The sequence below is a fragment of the Balaenoptera musculus genome, chromosome 2 (assembly GCF_009873245.2).
Source record: "Balaenoptera musculus isolate JJ_BM4_2016_0621 chromosome 2, mBalMus1.pri.v3, whole genome shotgun sequence".
Lineage (NCBI taxonomy): Eukaryota > Metazoa > Chordata > Mammalia > Artiodactyla > Balaenopteridae > Balaenoptera > Balaenoptera musculus.
In genome coordinates, this window is record NC_045786.1 from 57,938,707 (window position 1) to 57,958,336 (window position 19,630).

Below are 19,630 nucleotides of genomic sequence, written 5' to 3' on the forward strand. Positions count from 1 at the left end.
AGTGAATGAATGAATAAAGGAGTGAACGGGGAAACTACCATACACTCGGGTTCATATTTCTAGCCTAAAACTTATTTCAGTGTACATGCCTATGTCTGCACATGTGGGCTTGGGGCTGGACAAACCCTGGCCTCTGGCGTCTGGACTGAATTCCAGTGGGACACTCATGGGCAGCTCTGTATCAATTACAAGTTATCAATAATGCATCTGTTCAGAGTGGCCTAGGAGGCCATTAGCTAGGGCTGCCGGCCCTGATGAGCGGCCTTGGAGAAAGTGGGCTGGGTATGCCCATGGGAGGTTCAGATCAGCCTGGGCAGGAGGGGCTCCCAGCCCCAGCAGAGCTAAGGAGGGTTGCCTAATGGGCCCTACGTGACATCTGAGACCTTGCTGCGAGAAGGGCGGCTCGAGCCCTCTCCCCCTGCACAGAAGGCCACTCTATAATAAGCTAGCCTCGCTTTCTCACTTTCTGAGACCAGTGGCCCCATTCGAGTACTGGGTTGTTGAGATCCAGGTGTGAGCCTAGTCTGAGACCAGAGTTAGGGCCCAGTGTGTGATCGGGATGTGGTCTTAGTATGTGACTTGGGTCGGGACTCAATGTGTGACCAAGCTTGGGGCTCAGTGTTGGGGCTCAGGCTTTGCCTCAGCTTTGGGTTAAGGTTGGGGCCCAGTTTGTGGCTGGAGTTAGGGCTCAGCTTGAAACCACAGAAAAAAGCTGGGCAAAGCTGACTAGTTTCACACATTTACTGATTCATTCAGCAGTATTTACCGAGTGCCTTCTGTGTACCAACCAACAAAACAGGCAAGATCCCTGCTCCTACAGAGATTATATTCTATATTCTATTCTTATATAGATTATATTCTATATCCCTGCTCTTACAGAGGGGTGAGGGTGGCAATGGTGTGCTGGAGCTCTCACTGACTCGTGAGAGCCAGCTGTGCACATTTCTTCACAATTCTGCATGACATCATGTTGGTAGTTTGAAATTGGCCATGGTGGGAGTATTTATACCAGAGATTAGCATGTACTATAAATCAGGCCTCTTTTTTTCTATACCAGCACACTACTGCAGCTGAAGTGACCGACCACACGTATTTATCTGATCTCTTTCCCCAAACTCCACCGAGATGATAGTAAAGAAAAAAATCATAAACATATAAGAATTAAGAAACTCTTTAGGTCCTGTCCATCAAGACAAAGAGGATACAGATTTCAGTGGATTTAGGGAAATGAAGAGTGATTTAGCAGAGTGGAGAATCTATAACTAAAGTGTCTAAAGAGGTGGATAGTGAGGGAAATGGGCTAATTCCCCCGTCAGTACCCTTGAGAGTTTGGGAGGAATGGGGTGAATGTGAAGCTGATCACAGGGGAGAGGTGTTGGCTAGAAGTCTGTACCCATAATATTTGAACCCTCCACGTCCCCTCCCAAATTCTGCACAGCCAGGAGACCACACTCCCCCATCATACAAGATGCAAGAGGTTCGTCCTCTGCAGAAATTGAACCAGAGGGCTCTGCAGGTGGGCACTGGGTGAGGCAGAGGCCTGGGGAGAGGTGCAGGGCTGAAAATGAGGATTAGGTGAAAGTCCTTTCATCTAATGGCTGGACCCTCTGCCCCATTTCCCTGCCCTGCTCCCAGCACAGAGACAGCCAGAGGTGTGTCCTCAGGCAGGAGGCTGATGAACTCTGGGAAAACCTGAGTGTTCCCAGAGGCAAAATTTGTGAACACTGACATTGGGAAGTGGCCCCGATGCCAGTTTGCTGCCTGGCCACCCTAGTGTTAGTGAATGCTTCAACTGTGTGTTTCACTCCTGTCAAAAGAAAAATAATAAAACATTAAAATAAAAATATCAGAAGGTGCTAACTGCAATGTAGAGAATTCAAACAGAGTGATGTGATGGAGTGCCTGGGTGGCTGTCTTAGGTCAGGGGTCGGGGAAGGCCTCCAAGAGGGGGAGCCAGCCATGTGATATGGGACCAGAGGTCCCTGGGAAAGTGACCCTGAGACCAACACACACTTAGTGTGTTTAAGGAATGACGAGAAGGCCTGTGTCACGGCGGGAGGTAAAGGGAGAAAGAATGAGATGAAGTGGACCAGGTAAGCAGAGCCAGAACATGCACCTGTTATGTAAGCCAAGGGTAAAAGTTTGGGTTTTCTCCCACCCGAGGTCTATGGACAAGGGGGTGACATGATCTGATCTAGGTTTACGAGAATCCCTCTGACCCCTGTTGGCGAATGGACGGTAGAGGGCTGTAGGGCTGCCGTCATCCAGGTGAGAGCTGGCAGTGGAGGTGGAGGGAGGTGGGCAGGCTTGGGGTAGCACTTAGGGAGCTGGACTTGAGGGCAGATTGGATGGCAAGGATAAGGGAAAGTGCGGAAGCAAGGGAGGAGATTGCATTTTTTTAGATACAACTAAAATGAGATGAAAACACCCGAGGAGCAGGTGTGGGGATAGAGTGAAGAGTCCTGTTTAGGTTGAGTTTGTGACACCTGTGACCCAATTCTGTGTTGCTGTCAGGTAGGCAGTAGGCAGTTGGAGGTGTGATCTGACATTGCAGGGAGGGGCCAGGGCTGGAGATTGGGATCATGGGCAAGTAGGTAATCTCCTAGGTAGGGAGCTCAGGCCCGGAGACTCCCTGGGACTCCTCCACCCGCCTCCCTGCTTCAGGCCTTTGGGGGTTTGACTGGAGGTTGTGGGGTTATGCAAAAGCAGTGCAATGTGTGTTTGGAACACTAGGTGGCAGTGAAAGATCTCCTTCCTCCTGAGCCCACAGCCAGGCCCTTCAGTGTCAGACCCAAACTTTGCCTTCACCCAGATGGCCCAGGGAGGCCCCAGTGTGTGAACAGCCGTCTCAGCCACAAACTCAAGAGGCATCTGGAAGCCTCTCTAGGAAACCTTCCCCAACAACAACAAAAAATGAAACCAAAATAAAAATGTGTGCAGCTTTTTACAAAGCCTTTATGAAGCCCTCAAGTCCTCAGAGAGCTCTGTGGAGTGATAACCCCAATTTTACAGATAAGGAAACCAAGGACACATGGCAGTAAGCCGCAGGGTTGGAACTAGACTCCAGTCTAGTCTGGCCGGCCCTCGGAACACCTCCTAGAAGAGGGGATATGGGCGTTGCTGGAAGACAGATGGGTCAGGCACAGCCCAGTAAGCCACGATGGGCTCCCACCGGCTAGTTACACTGACCCTGGATATTGCGGGGTTTCCCGTCTTCCACTAATCATCAGTGTAGGACACCAGAATAAGGCTCTTGGGTGGCACGTTTAGGCAAGTAACTAGAACGAATCCCGTTCCCTGAGTCCTCTTCCTCCGATGTTCTTCCCGAAAACCACGGCTGTGCTTCCTCTCACGGCCATCTTGTCTTCACTATGGGGCCAGACTACACAGTATCCGAGGTGAGACACAGGAACATGTTTTTTATTATTCGGAAAAGGCTCCAGAAACGTCAGAGACTCTTACGACTAGTGTCGTTGTGAGATTTGTAAGGAACACCCCCTCCAGCCTTTGGATGCTCAGCCCATTCCAACCCCGCTACCCCAAGAGCAAAGCGCCCAGATGTTGGGCTCGGGCCGGGTCCACGCCCCCCACCCCGCCCCTGCGCTGCCCGCCACCCACCGCCCCGCTCTTTCTTGCAGTTTGAGATCCGGCAGCTGCGGGCGCACCTGGCGCAGCAGGACTTGGACCTGGCGGCCGAGCGCGAGGCGGCGCTGCAGGCCCCTCACGTGCTCAGCCAGCCGCGCAGCCGCTACAAGGTGGTGGAGGCCGGCACGTGGGCCGAGGAGACCGCGGACGAGAGCGTCGTGGAGGAGCTGCAGCCCGCGCAAGGTGAGCCCGCCCGCGGCCTCCCCAGTCCCGTCGTGGGGAGCCCCGTCCCCACCCCCGCCCTAGGGCTCTGTGCACAGCTTCCCGGAGTTGGAGCACGCCTCCTGGCAGGACTGTGCCCCCATCTCGGCCCACGATTGTGGCAGTGGCGGTGGTGGTGACCCTCAGATCAGTGCCCCCGGGACTACCTTTCTGAGCATCGGAGAAAGCGTTCAGGTAAGCTCCCCTGACCCGACCTCGACATGATCTCAGTGGCGTGTGCTCATTTCATGCCTGTGGGCCACTGGCTGCTTTGCGTGCACTATTTCCCCAGTCCTCGTGGTAACCGCCTGCAGGAGGCTTGACTTTCCTACTTTATGGATGAAGGAACTGCGACCCAGAAAAGTTGTCCAAAGGTGCCTCACTAATAAATGGCAGAGCTAGGCTTCCAGCCAGATGCCTAGGACTTTCCTACTGGACTGGCCAGCCCACTAAGGCCCAGATAGTAGGTCCAGGCCTGGGGCCCAGAACAACCCAGAACCTATGCTTTGGGGATGGTAGTAAATTGATGGGCAGGTGATGTTGGTGGAGATGGGAGTGCCGGCCATACCCTAGGGCAGAATACTCTGTAGAAGACCAGCTGTGTCACCTTGTAGAGGGGAAATAACCTTTCTGGGTCTTGGTTTTACTAGCTGTCAAATGGGAACAATGCTGAGCTTTCCTCACAGGGTTGTTGTGAGGCTCCAGGAAGCAGGTGAAAGTGGCTTCCAGAATTGCAAAGTAGTCCTGCAAATGTCAGGCGGTATTATTTCGTGATTGGGGGTGAAAATACCCTCACCTGGTGATGCAGCTGTGTCCGGTTTGGGCCTTTGGGAGGTTTGGAGAGACTGTGTTCTCATGGGCTCAGGCCAGGAATCAGCCTCAGCTCAGGGGGCACAGCAGGGGAGATCTGTGGTCTTGCTGGAGCCCCGGGGGAATCCTGGGAGCCTGAACACGAACGCTCATGTCTGAGTCTTCCCTGCCCCAACTTGCACCTGAAAATGTTATCACTAAAATGATGGTTAAGGGATTTCTTCACTTTACCAAGATATTTTTAAAAGTATCGTTGTCCCCTAATAATTCGGAATACATTTTTGGGTCCACATTTTTTACCTAAAGGTAAGGGAACTAAGATTCATCAAACTCCTCCAAGAGAAGCTTTTTACAGTGTGATTTCATTTCATCCTCCCACCTCCTTTCTCTCATATGGAGGAGGAAACTCAGACCCAAAGAGGTCGAGAGAATTTCATGGGGTCACACAAAAGAAATGGAGGTGCTGGGCTTGGAACCGGGGGAGGCTGTGGGATCCTAAACTCCAGCTTGATCTGGGGCCCACTTTGCCTTGGCGTGCTGTGTGCTCCCTGCCAGGGCAGCGGCAGCCAGGTAGGGCTGGGCAGGTTGGGCAGCAGGAAGCCAGAGCTCCAGACTCTGCCACTCCCTGACTCTGTGACTTGGGGCTTCAGTGTTCCCCTCTGCAAAGTGGACTCATCACTCCAGCTCTGTCTGCCTTACAGGAAGTCTGGGGAACTGATGGATGTGAGAAAGCTCTGTAGGCTGTAAGGCACTGTGAACAGGTTTTGGGGAGCGGGGTGATTGCTATTATGATCTTTTGAGAGCCCTTTCAACCTTAGAGCTATAGAATTTGGAGACTAGGAAGGACTTCTGAGTCCAGCTCTTCAGCTGATATGCTAATCCCATCTATTACGCCTGCCAAGAGTTTTACCTTCCTCTAAGAATAGGTACCCCGAACCTCCCAGAGAAGCCCATGCCAACCCAACATCAAATGGCTCTGCCTGTTAGAAAATTCTTCCTCAGGCTGTGCTGAGGTCCGCCCCCGGCACCCACCTCTCCCACATGGACGAAGCTTTTATATATAGGCCTGGTGGGTGCCCTCCCAGCTGAGATATCCTTTCGGAGACTGGCCTCTGAGTGTTTTCTCCTCCAGAGACTGTCACCTGCACTCCCACAACCAGTCCTCAGGGGACAAGCTCTCCAAGTTCTTGCCATCCTGCCCCTCCCTGAGCATTCCAGTGTTTCAGTCACTCAGTTCTTGGGGAGCTGCAAGACCAGGGCAGAGTGTCGAGGGGCCACCCCTGCTTTTTTTCTCGACCCAAGACCCCTGTGACAAGGCCAGAAAGCTCCTGAGCCTTGTGGTGGCTGCCTGGCCTGAGCTCTCAGGTGACCCAGGCCCGCATGGTTCTGTCGAGCCCCATGTCCCTGCAGCCCATCCTTGGGCAGCGCGCTTTCTGTACCCCCTGTGTGGATTTTGACATTCATTTGTGTTCAGCTGTAGCTTGTTTGATTCCTGCCTTTACTCCGGGTTTCTAGGACTTTGTAGATCCTGACTCATCACCAATTCCTTCCGGTTTTACTGCCTACATATATCGTGAAACATTCCCCTTTTCCGTCTGCTTTGTTCAGCCTTCCTTATCTCTGGACCTCGCCTGGCTCCCTGACCTCAGCTTTGCCCTCATAGGTGCCCTCTTCAGTCCTTTGTCCCCCCTACACACACACAGTCATCTTTCATAAATCCTTCATGTCACTCCCTGAGTTAAAACCTTGGCTGGTATCTGCTAGGGCTGCCGAAACAAAGTACTGCAAACTGGGTGGCTTAAACAACAGAAGTTTACTGTCTCACAGTTCTGGAGGCTGGAAGTCTGAGATCAAGGTCTTGGTAGGGTTGGTTCCTTCTGAGGGCTGTGAGGGAGCATCTGTTTCAGGCCTCTCCCCCGGCTTCTGGTGCTTTGCTGGTAATCCTTGGCATTCCTTAGCTTGCAGAAGCATCACTCTGACCTCTGCCTTCTCTTCACATGGTGTTCTCCCTCAGTGTGTGTCTGTGTCCAAATTTCCCTTTTTATAAGGACCTTAGTCATGTTGGGTCTGGGGCCCACCCTACTGCAGTATGATCTCATCTTTTTTTTTTTTTTTAATACATTTATTTATTTATTTATTTATTTTTGGCTGCATTGGGTCTTCGTTGCTGCACGCGGGCTTTCTCTAGTTGCGGCGAGCGGGGGCTACTCTTCCTTGTGGTGCGCGGGCTTCTCATTGCGGTGGCTTCTCTTGTTGGGGAGCACAGGCTCTAGGCGTGCGGGCTTCAGTAATTGTGGCTCGTGGGCTCTAGAGCACAGGCTCAGTAGTTGTGGCACACGGGCTTAGTTGCTCCGCAGCATGTGGGATCTTTCCGGACCAGGGCTCGAACCCGTGTCCCCTGCATTGGCAGGCGGATTCTTAACCACTGCGCCACCAGGGAAGTCCAGCCTCATCTTAACTAATTATATCTGCAACAATCACATTTCCAAATTAGGAAATCACAGTCTGAGGTACTGGGGGTTAGGATTTCAACATATGACTTTGAGGGGGAGGACACAATGACTCAACTCATAACAGGTGGCATATAAAACCCTTGATGGTCTTGTCCCAGACTGGCCACCCCCCCCCCAACCCCCACCATCTCATCTCCTTCCAGTCTGCACTCTGTCTTCACTTTCACTCTAGCCGAGTGAAACATCTTTGCCTTTGGGAAGTGTTCTGCGCAGTAGTAAGTCTCTGAGCCTTTCCACATGTTGTTCACTGGCAGGACAGGCCTGCCTGCCAAACTTCTTTTCATCCTTAAAACCTGTCTCAGAGTGAGCTCCCAGTCACCACGCCCTTCTCTTGAGACCTTATACGAACTCCTGCTAGGCCCCGAGTGTGCCAGGTCGCTCCCACACTTTATCTTCGGGGCCCACTGCGCCTGGCCCTCAGCAGGCTCCCCTTAAAGTCCGTTGCATGGAATGTAATCTGCAAGCCCATAACTGATCGAAGAACACAATAAGGCTTGTGGACATCACTTGTTTCCCTGTGGGTCCTGCAGTCCTGGGTTTTCTCTCGGAGCTCAGGGGGCATCTGGCAATAGCCCGCTCCAAAAACCACACTCTTGGCTTTCACCTCCCCATGCTGGTGCTTGTGGAATCCAGAATAAAAGAATATAACAAAACTATAAGAATATAAGAATCTTCTTTTTGGAAGTTCTCCTGGAAGTCAGTGGCAACTGTTGCCCACTTGGTCTTGCTTTCCAAGGGTGGTAGGAGCAGGTTTACAGTCTCCTGGTCCCTCACAGGCCCTTCCTCCTGATGGAGCAGGGTGAGCTGGGCGAGCCGCTTCCTCGCTCTCCCTAGTGGTCAGCCTCCTCGCTCTGCCCATGGCAGCTGCTCGCCTGGTGCTTGAGCCCACCCGGTGCTGTTCTGTCTTCCGCTGAGCCCACCTTGAAACACCTGAGCTCAGCTGAGCACCTCCAGTACAGCCACACATTCTGCAGCACCTCTCTGTCTCTCTCATCAGGAGACTGAGCTCTTGAGATAACAGCGTGGCCGTTGCTATCCCCCGGCCAATGACCTCCAGACCCTGGACACCTGATGCCACATTTGGATTCACAGGGAGTCAAGATCTGGGGTCAGAGAGTCTGCAAACAAACCAAGCCTTTAAAATAATCCCACACATTCTAGTGCGATGAAGCTTTGAGCACCTGCCTCTCCACCCTGTTCCTCCTCTCTCTTCAGTCCCCATAGTGAGCAACTTCCAGGAGGACGTGGAGGGACACAGAATAAGAAGGGAGAAAGTGACTGGCTGCATGTGCCAGCTAGGGTGTTATGGGGTCTGTGCTGACCCTCCCGGAAACTAGAGGCGTGTCTGAACGAGGCACTCAGGCCTCCCATAGAGATGGCAAACATGCACCCCTGGGAGCAGGTGTCTCTGTGACACCCCCTACCTCCCAGCTCTCTAGATGCACACCTGCCTGCCCCAGCCCACTCAGTAGAGCACAGCGCATTCCTGGTCTGCCACTTGATGGCCAACCCCCAGAGCTGTCGATAGAAAAGGCAGTGCCTCTGAGGCAGAGGGCAGAAGCCTGGGGGGCTAGCAAGTGGCATGCATGATTCACAGCCTCAGATGGGCCAGGGAGACAGGGCACCCCAGCTGATCTCTCTTTGACCAGGAGCTGTGTCCAGGGAGGGATTTCCATGACATTAGAAATTATGGCTAGACAAGCTAGGGGCGCTCTGGGCCACGCTGGAGATGGAGAAAGGTCAACGTTCATTGCTCACCATGACCTTCAGGCCAGCGAGGGCCCTGAGGCTCACCATATCACACTAGTACACAGACCATCTGGGGATTAACCTGCAGACAACAGCGATAAGTCTCAGGACCCTCGGGAGAGGGCCTTGCTCCAGGGGGGATGGCAGCCCTGGAGGGCGGGAGTGCCAGCCTCAGCCCGGGCAGGAGAAGTGGCTCCTGCAGTCTCAACAGTTGCCAGCGGGTCACAGTCAGACTAATGCTGACCAGCTTCTGTTTAAACTTGCTCCAGCACAAATCATTTTTAAAACCCAGGTGGCAAAGTTGCAGGCTTTGGGGCCTGCCAAGTTCACAGTGCCTCTGTGTAGTCATTAATACTTCCCTCCCAAATTTATTAGTCTCGAAGCTCACCCATAACTGATGAATTACAGCTCCTGGTGGGAGTGCCGCAGCTTTCACCATATATCACAGTGAGGCTCGGCGTCCCCCCATGCTGCACCAGCGCTCAGAGAAACCCCCCCAGAGGTGCACCAGGCCCGCAGAGCTGGCACCAGTGTTTAACCTTGGGAGAGGAGGGGCCTGTGTGCCAATGGAGGCAAGCTGGGGTTTCTGCCATCACTGGCCTCCTGATGTGTGTGCCTGATGGGGGGCATTGGGGACCCCGGGGAGCCCCAGAGCTGTAGAACTAGAACTGGGCAGTGAGGCAGCTGACAGGGCAGAGCTGGTGTGGGTGGTACTGAGGGAAGGAGGACATGGGTTTAAGACTCAGGGCTGGGTTTGAATCTCAACTTGGCCTTGAACAAGTTACTTAAACTCTCTGAGCAGGACTGGCTTTATGGTGGAGTGACCCATGCAGTCACCGAGGGCCTCAAACTTGGTTCAATGCTCTGCTGTCACTCTCTTGAAATTCTTAATGCTGTTTTTCTTTCAGTGAGGTATAATTGACATATTAGTTTCAGGTATACTAGGTCATAATTTGGTATTTGTATATACTGCAGAGTCACAGTAAGCCTGGTTAACATCCATCACTATACATAGTTACAGAATTTTATTTCTTGCGATGAGAAGTTTTAAGATTTATTCTCTTAGCAACTTTCAAATATAAAATACAATATTAACTATAGTGACCATGCAGTATCATATCCCCATGACATTTATTTTATAACCAGAAGTTTGTACCTTTTGACCTCTTTCACCCACCCATTTCACCCACCCCCCAACCCCTGCCTCTGGGAACCACCAATCAGTCCTCTGCATCTGTTTCTTTTTAGTTTTGGTTCTGTTTTTATTTTCTATTTTATTTTTTTTAACATCTTTATTGGTGTATAATTGCTTTACAATGGTGTGTTAGTTTCTGCTTTATAACAAAGTGAATCAGTTATATGTATACATATATCCCCATATCCCCTCCCTCTTACGTCTCCCTCCCACCCTCCCTATCGCACCCCTCTAGGTGGTCACAAAGCACCGAGCTGATCTCCCTGTGCTATGCGGCTGCTTCCCACTAGCTATCTATTTTACATTTGGTAGTTTATACATGTCCATGCCACTCTCTCACTTCATCCCAGCTTACCCTTCCCCCTCCCCTTGTCCTCAAGTTCATTCTCTACGTCTGCATCTTTACTCCTTTCCTGCCCATAGGTTCGTGAGAACCTTTTTTTTTTTTTTTTTTTTTTAGATTCCATATATATGTATTAGCATACGGTATTTGTTTTTCTCTTTCTGACTGACTTCACTCTGTATGACAGTCTCTAGGTCCATCCACCTCACTACAAATAATCGTTTCTTTTTATGGCTGAGTAATATTCCATTGCATATATGTGCCACATCTTCTTTATCCATTCATCTGTTGATGGACACTTAGGTTGCTTCCATGTCCTGGCTATTGTAAATAGAGCTGCAATGAACATTGTGGTACATGACTCTTTTTGAATTATGGTTTTCTTAGGGTATATGCCCAGTAGTGGGACTGCTGGGTCGTATGGTAGTTCTAGTTTTAGTTTTTTAAGGAAACTCCATACTGTTCTCCATAGTGGCTGTATCAATTTACATTCCCACCAACAGTGCAAGAGGGTTCCCTTTTCTCCACACCCTCTCCAGCATTTATTGTTTGTAGATTTTTTGATGATGGCCATGCTGACTGGTGTGAGGTGATACCTCATTGTAGTTTTGATTTGCATTTCTCTAATGATTAGTGATGTTGAGCATCCTTTCATGTGTTTGGTGGCAATCTGTATATCTTCTTTGGAGAAATGTCTATTTAGGTCTTCTGCCCATTTTTGGATTGGGTTGTTTGTTTTTTTGATATTGTGCTGCATGAGCTGCTTGTATATTTTGGAGATTAATACTTTGTCAGTTGCTTTGTTTTCTCCCATCCTGAGGGCTGTCTTTTCTTCTTGTTTATGGTTTCCTTTGCTGTGCAAAAGCTTTTAAGTTTCATGAGGTCCCATTTGTTTATTTTTGTTTTTATTTCCATTACTCTAGGAGGTGGATCAAAAAAGATCTTGCTGTGATTTATGTCATAGAGTGTTCTGCCTATGTTTTCCTCTAAGAGTTTTATAGTGTCTGACCTTATATTTAGGTCTTTAATCCATTTTGAGTTTATTTTTGTATACGGTGTTAAGGAGTATTCTAATTTCATTCTTTTACATGTAGCTGTCCAGTTTTCCCAACACCACTTATTGAAGAGGCTGTCTTTTCTCCATTGTATATTCTTGCCTCCTTTATCAAAGATAAGGTGACCATATGTGTGTGGGTTTATCTCTGGGCTTTCTATCCTGTTCCATTGATCTATATTTCTTTTTTTGTGCCAGTACCATACTTTTTTGATTACTGTAGCTTTGTAGTACAGTCTGAAGTCCAGGAGCCTGATTCCTCCAGCTCCGTTTTTCTTTCTCAAGATTGCTTTGGCTATTCAGGGTCTTTTGTGTTTCCATACAAATTGTGAAATTTTTTGTTCTACTTCTGTGGAAAATGCCATTGGTAGTTTGACAGGGGTTGCATTGAATCTGTAGATTGCTTTGTGTAGTATAGTCATTTTCACAATGTTGATTCTTCCAGTCCAAGAACATGGTATATCTCTCCATCTGTTTGTATCATCTTTAATTACTTTCATTAGTGTCTTAAAGTTTTCTGCATACAGGTCTTTTGTCTCCTTAGGTAGGTTTATTCCTAGGTACTTTATTTTGTTGCAGTGGTAAATGGGAGTGTTTCCTTAATTTCTCTTTCAGATTTTTCATCGTTAGTGTATAGGAATGCAAGATATTTCTGTGCATTAATTTTGTACCCTGCTACTCTACCAAATTCATTGATTAGCTCTAGTAGTTTTCTGATAGCATCTTTAGGATTCTCTATGTATAGTATCATGTCATCTGCAAACAGTGACAGTTTTAATTCTTCTTTTCTGATTTGGGTTCCTTTTATGTCTCCTTCTTCTCTGATTGCTGTGGCTAAAACTTCCAAAACTATGTTGAATAATAGTGGTGAGGGTGGGCAACCTTGTCTTTTTCCTTATCTTAGTGGAAGTGGTTTCAATTTTTCACCATTGAGAACAATGTTTGCTGTGGGTTTTTCATATATGGCCTTTATTATGTGGAGGTACGTTCCCTCTTTGCCTACTTTCTGGTGGGTTTTTATCATAAATTGGTGTTGAATTTTGTCAAAAGCTTTTTCTGCATTTATTGAGATTATCATATGGTTTTTATCCTTCAGTTTGTTACTATGGTGTATGACATTGATTGATTTGTGTATACTGAAGAATCCTTGCATTCCTGGGATAAATCCCACTTGATCATGGCGTATGATTCTTTTAATGTGCTGTTAGATTCTGTTTGCTAGTATTTTGTTGAGGATTTTTGCATCTGTGTTCATCAGTGATATTGCCTGTAGTTTTCTTTTTTTGTGACGTCTTTGTCTGGTTTTGGTATCAGGGTGATGGTGTCCTCGTAGAATGAGTTTGAGAGTGTTCCTCCCTCTGCTATATTTTGGAAGAGTTTGAGGATAGGTGTTAGCTCTTCTCTAAATTTTTGATAGAATTTGCCTGTGAAGCCATCTGGTCCTGGGCTTTTGTTTCTTGGAAGATTTTTAATCACAGTTTCATTTTCATTGCTTGTGATTGGTCTGTTTATATTTTCTATTTCTTCCTGGTTCAGTCTCAGAAGGTTTTGCTTTTCTAAGAATTTATCCATTTTTTCCAGGTTGTCCATTTTATTGGCATATAGTTGCTTGTAGTAATCTCTCATGATCCTTTGTATTTCTGCAGTGTCAGGTGTTATGTCTCCTTTTTCATTTCTAATACTGTTGAGTCTTCTGCCTTTTTTTCTTGATGACTCTAGCTAATGTTTTATCAATTTTGTTATCATCTCAAAGAACCAGCTTTTAGTTTTATTGATCTTTGCTATCATTTCCTTCATTTCTTTTTCATTTATTTTTAATTGGATTATTGTGATTTCTTCCTTCTGCTAACTTTGCAGGTTTTTTTGTTCTTCCTTCTCTAATTGCTTTAGGTGTAAGATTAGGTTGTTTATTTGAGATTTTTCTTGTTTCTTGAGGTAGGATTGTATTGCTATAAACTTCCCTCTTAGAACTGCTTTTGCTGCATCCCATAGGTTTTGAGTCGTCGTGTTTTCATTGTCATTTGTTTCTAAGTATTTTTTGATTTCCTCTTTGATTTCTTCAGTGATCTCTTTGTTATTTAGTAGTGTATTGTTTAGCCTCCATGTGTTTGTATTTTTTACAGAAATTTTCCTGTAATTGATATCTAGTCTCATAGTGTTGTGGTCGGAAAGGATACTTGATACGATTTCAATTTTCTTAAATTTACCGAGGCTTGATTTGTGACCCAAGATATGATCTATCCTGGAAGAATGTTCCTTGAGCACTTGAGAAGAAAGTGTATTCTCTTGTTTTTAGATGGAATGTCCTATAAATATCAATTAAGTCCATCTTGTTTAATGTGTCATTTAAAGCTTGTGTTTCCTTATTTATTTTCATTTTGGATGATCTGTCGATTGGTGAAACTGGGGTGTTAAAGTCCCCTACTATGATTGTGTTACTGTCGATTTCCCCTTTTATGGCTGTTAGTATTTGCCTTATGAATTGAGGGGCTCCTATGTTGGGTGCATAAATATTTACAATTGTTATATCTTCTTCTTAGATTGATCTCTTGATCATTATGTAGTGTCCTTCTTTGTCTCTTGTAATAGTCTTTATTTTATTTTAATGTCTATTTTGTCTGATATGAGAATTGCTACTCCAGCTTTCTTTTGATATCCATTTGTATGGAATATCTTTGTCCATCCCCTCTCTTCAGTCTGTATGTGTCTCTGAGTCTGAAGTGGGTCTCTTGTAGACAGCATATATATGGGTCTTGTTTTTTTATCCATTCAGCCAGTCTATGTCTTTTGGTTGGAGCATTTAATCCATTTACATTTAAGGTACTTATCGATATGTATGTTCCTATTACCATTTTCTTAATTGTTTTGGGTTTGTTTTTGTAGGTCTTTTCCTCCTCTTGTGCTTCCTGTCTAGAGAAGTTCCTTTTGCATTTGTTTTAAAGCTGGTTTGGTGGTGCTGAGTTCTCTTAGCTCTTGCTTGTCTGTAAAGTTTTTAATTTCTCCATCGAATCTGAATGAGATCCTTGCTGGGTAGAGTAATCTTGGTTGTAGGTTTTTCCCTTTCATCACTTTAAATATGTCCTGCCACTCCCTTCTGGCTTGAAGAGTTTATGCTGAAAGATCAACTATTAACCTTATGGGGATTCCCTTCTATGTTATTTGTTGCTTTTCCCTTGCTGCTTTTAATATTTTTTCTTCGTACTTAATTTTTGATAGTTTGATTAATATGTGTCTTGGCATGTTTCTCCTTGGATATATCCTGTATGGGACTCTCTGTGCTTCCTGGACTTGATTGACTATTTGCTTTCCCATATTAGGGAAGTTTTCAACTATATGCTCTTCAAGTATTTTCTCAATCCCTTTCTTTTTCTCTTCTTCTGGGGCCTCTATAATTCGAATGTTGGTGCGTTTAATGTTGTCCCAGAGGTCTCTGAGACTGTCGTCAATTCTTTTCATTCTTTTTTCTTTACTCTGCTCTGCAGTAGTTATTTCCACTATTTTATCTTCCAGGTCACTTATCCGTTCTTCTGCCTCCATTATTCTGCTATTGATTCCTTCTAGGGAATTTAAAATTTCATTTATTGTGTTGTTCATCATTGTTTTTTTGCTCTTCAGTTCTTCTAGGTCCTTGTTAAATGTTTCTTGTATTGTCTCCATTGTGTTTCCAAGATTTTGGATCATCTTTACTATCATTACTCTGAATTCTTTTTCAGGTAGACTGCCTATTTCCTCTTCATTTGTTTGGTCTAGTGGGTTTTTACCTTGCTCCTTCATCTGCTGCATATTTCTCTGTCTTCTCATTTTGCTTAACTTACTGTGTTTGGGGTCTCCTTTTTGAAGGCTGCAAGTTTGTAGTTCCTGGTTTTTTTTGGGTTATTTTTTTTTAACTTTGGGTTTATTTATTTATTTATGGCTGTGTTGGGTCTTCGTTTCTGTGCGAGGGCTTTCTCTAGTTGCGGCAAGTGGGGGCCACTCTTCATCGCGGTGCGCGGGCCTCTCACTATCGCGGCCTCTCTTGTTGCGGAGCACAGGCTCCAGACGCGCAGGGTCAGTAATTGTGGCTCATGGGCCTAGTTGCTCCATGGCATGTGGGATCTTCCCAGACCAGGGCTCGAACCCATGTCCCCTGCATTGGCAGGCAGATTCTCAACCACTGCGCCACCAGGGAAGCCCGTTCCTGTTGTTTTTGGTGTCTGCCCCCAGTGGGTAAGGTTGGTTCAGTGGGTTGTGTAGGCTTCCTGGTGGAGGGGACTGGTGCCTGTGTTCTGGTGGATGAGGCTGGATCTTGTCTTTCTGGTGGGTAGGACCGCATCCAGTGATGTGTTTTGGGGTATCTGTGAACTTATTATGATTTTAGGCAGCCTCTCTGCTAATGGATGGGGTTGTGTTCCTGTCTTGCTTATTGTTTGGCATGGGGTGTCCGGCACTGGAGCTTGCTGGTTGTTGAGTGGAGCTGGGTCTTAGCGTTGAGATGGAGATATCTGGGAGAGATCTCACTGATTGATATTACGTGGGACCGGGAGGTCTCTGGTGATCTAATGTCCTGAACTTGGCTCTCCCACCTCAGAGGCTCAGGCCTGACACCCGGCCGGAGCACCAAGACCCTGTCAGCCACACGGCTCAGAAGAGAAGGGAGAAAAAAACGAAAGGAAGAAAAATTAAAAAATTAAAATAAATAAAGTTATTAAAATAAAAAAAATTTAAAAAGTAAAAAAAAAAAGAGAGCAACCAAACCAATAAACAAATCCACCAGTGATAACAAGTGATAAAAACTATACTAAGATAAACATAAAAATCAGTTAGTAGTCTGTCACATACAGCAAATCCTAAGTCTACAGTTGCGCCCAAAGTCCACCGCCTCAATTTTGGGATGATTCTTTGTCTATTCAGGTATTCCACAGATGCACGGTACATCAAGTTGATTGTGGAGATTTAATCCGCTGCTCCTGAGGCTGCATGGAGAAATTTCCATTTCTCTTCTTCGTTTGCACAGCTCCTGGGGTTCAGCTTTGGATTTGGCCCTGCCTCTGTATGTAGGTCGCCCTCTGGTGTTTGTTCTTCGCCCAGACAGGAGGGTTTAAAGGAACGGCTGATTAGGGGGCTCTGGCTCACTCAGGCCGGCGGGAGGGAGGGGTTCAGAATGTGAGCTGAGCCTGTGGCCACAGAGGCTGGTGTGACATTGCAATGGCCTGGGGCGTGCCATGTGTCCTCCTGGGGAAGTTGTCCCTGGATCATGGGACTCTGGCAGTGGCAGGCTGCACAGGCTCCCGGGAGGGGAGGTGTGGATAGTGACCTGTGCTTGCACACAGGATTCTTGGTGGCTGCAGCAGCAGCCTTAGCGTTTCATGCCCGCCTCTGGTGTCCACACTGATAGCCGTGGCTCGTGACCATCTCTCAAGCTCATTTAGGTGGTGCTCTGAATCTCCTCTCCTTGCACACCCCGAAACAATGGTCTCTTGACTCTTAGGCAGTTCCAGACTTTTTCCCAGACTCCCTCCCGGCTAGCTGTGGCGCACTAGCCCCCTTCAGGCTGTGTTCATGCAGCCAACCCCAGTCCACTCCCTGGGATCTGACATCTGAAGCCTAAGCCTCAGCTCCCAGCCCTTACCCGCCCCAGTGAGTGAGCAGACAAGCCTCTCAGGCTGGTGAGTGCTGGTCGGCAGCGATCCTCTGTGCAGGAATCTCTCCGCTTTGCCCTCTGCACCCCTCTTGCTGTGCTCTCCTCCGTGGCTCTGAAGCTTCCCCCTGCCCACCCCCCATGTCCACCAGTGAAGGGGCTTCCTAGTGCGTGGAAACTTTTCCTCCTTCACAGCTCCCTCCCTGAGGTGCAGGTTCCATCCCTATTCTTTTCTCTCTGTTTTTCCTTTTTTCTTTTGCCCTACCCAGGTATGTGGGGAGTATCTTGCCTTTGGGAAGTCTGAGGTCTTCTGCCAGCATTCAGTAGGTATTCTGTAGCAGTTGTTCCGCATGTAGATGTGTTTTTGATGTATTTGTGGGGAGGAAGGTGATCTCCACGTCTTACTCCTCTGCCATCTTGAAGGTCCTCCTGTTTTGTTTTTAGATTCCACATAAAAGTGAGATCATACCTTGCCTTTGTCTGACTTATTTCACTTAAGCATAATGCCCTCTGGTCCATCCAGTTTGTTGCAAATGGCAAGATTTCATTCTTTTTTACGGATGAATAACATTCCATTGTATGTTTATGTGCGTGTATGTATGTATATGTATATATCACATCTTCTTTATCCATTCATCTATTGATGGACACTTAGGTTGTTTCCATATCTTGGCTATTATAAATAATGCTGCTATGTACATTGGGGTGCATGTATCTTTTCAAATTAGTGTTTTTTTCTTCAGATATATACCCAGGAGTAGAATCGCTGGATCATATGGTAGTTCTTAGTTTTTTGAGGAGCCTCCATACTGTTTTCCACAGTGGCTACACCAATTTAGATTCCCACTAACAGGGTACTTGGGTTCCCTTTTATCTGTCTTCTCGCCAACACTTGTTATCTCTTGTCCTTTTGATAATAGCCATTCTAACAAGTGTGAGGTGATATCTCACTGTGGTTCTGATTTACATTTCCCTGATGATTAGTGAAGTTGAGCACCTTTTCATGTACCTTTGCCCTATTGTATGTCTTCTTTGGGAATATGTCTATTCAGATCCATTTTTTAATTGGATTGTTTGTTTTTTTGCTATTGAGTTGTATGAGTTCTTTATATATTTTGGATATTAACTCTTATCAGATATGATTTGCGAATATTTTCTCCCATTCGGTAGGTTGCCTTTCATTTTGTTGATGGTTTCCTTTCCCATGCAGAAACTTTTTAATTTGGTATAGTCCCAGTTATTTTTGCTTTTGTTCCTTTTGCTTTTAGTGTCAAATCCAAAAACGCATTGCCAAGACCAATGTCAAGGAGTTTACCTACTGCCTATATTTTCTTCTAGGAGTTTTATGGTTTCAGGTTTTACATTCAAGTCTTTTTTTTTTTTTGACTCATTTGATTTTAATTTTTTATACAGCAGGTTCTTGTTATCTATTTTATACATATTAGTGTATATGTGTCAATCCCAATCTCCCAATTCATCCCACCACCACCCTCTCTCCCCGCTTTCCCCCACTTGGTGTCCATACATTTGTTCTCTACATCTGTGTCTCTATTTCTGCCTTGCAAACTGGTTCATCTGTACCATTTTTCTAGATTCCACATATATGCATTAATATACGATATTTATTTTTCTCTTTCTGACTTACTTCACACTGTATGACAGTCTCTAGGTCCATCCACATCTCTACAATTGACCCAATTTCTTTCCTTTATATGGCTGAGTAATATTCCATTGTATATATGTACTACATCTTCTTTAACCGTTTGTCTGTTGATGGGCATTTAGGTTGCTTCCATGACCTGGCTATTGTAAATAGTGCTGCGGTGAAGGTTGGGGTACATGTGTCTTTTTGAATTATGGCTTTCTCTGGGTATATGCCCAGTAGTGGGATTGCTGGATCATATGGTAATTCTATTTTAAGTTTTTAAGGAACCTCCATACTGTTCTCCATAGTGGCTGTATCAATTTACATTCCCACCAACAGTGCAAGAGGGTTCCCTTTTCTCCATACCGTCTCCAGGATTTGTTGTTTGTAGATTTTCTGATGATGCCCATTCTGACCAGTGTGAGGTGATACCTCATTGTAGTTTTGATTTGCATTTCTCTAATAATTAGTGATGTTTGAGCAGCTTTTCATGTGCCTCTTGGCCATCTGTATGTCTTCTTTGGAGAAATGTCTATTTAGGTCTTCTGCCCATTTTTGATTGGGTTGTTTGTTTTTTTAATACTGAGCTGCATAAGCTGTTTATATATTTTGGAGATTAATCCTTTGTCCATTGATTCATTTGCAAATATTTTCTCCCATTCTGAGGGCTGTCTTTTCATCTTGTTTATAGTTTCCTTTGCCATGCAAAAGCTTTTAAATTTCATTAGGTCCCATTTGGTTTTTTTTTGTTTTTATTTCCATTACTCTAGGAGGTGGATCAAAAAAGATCTTGCTGTGATTTATGTCAAAGAGTGTTCTTCCTATGGTTTCCTCTAAGAGTTTTATAGTGTCCAGTCT

At 46.2% G+C, this 19,630-nt stretch overlaps 1 protein-coding gene across 4 annotated transcripts in view; it reads left to right on the forward strand.

Moving 5' to 3' along the window:
* TMEM266 (transmembrane protein 266) overlaps positions 1-19,630 on the forward strand; it is a 138,493-nt gene that overhangs the window by 106,015 nt on the left and 12,848 nt on the right. For all 4 annotated transcript variants that reach the window (XM_036841629.1, XM_036841630.1, XM_036841632.1 and 1 more), the window contains one exon: positions 3,639-3,828. In XM_036841629.1, coding sequence (XP_036697524.1) covers positions 3,639-3,828 — 190 coding nt within the window. The remainder of the gene's footprint in view (positions 1-3,638; positions 3,829-19,630) is intronic.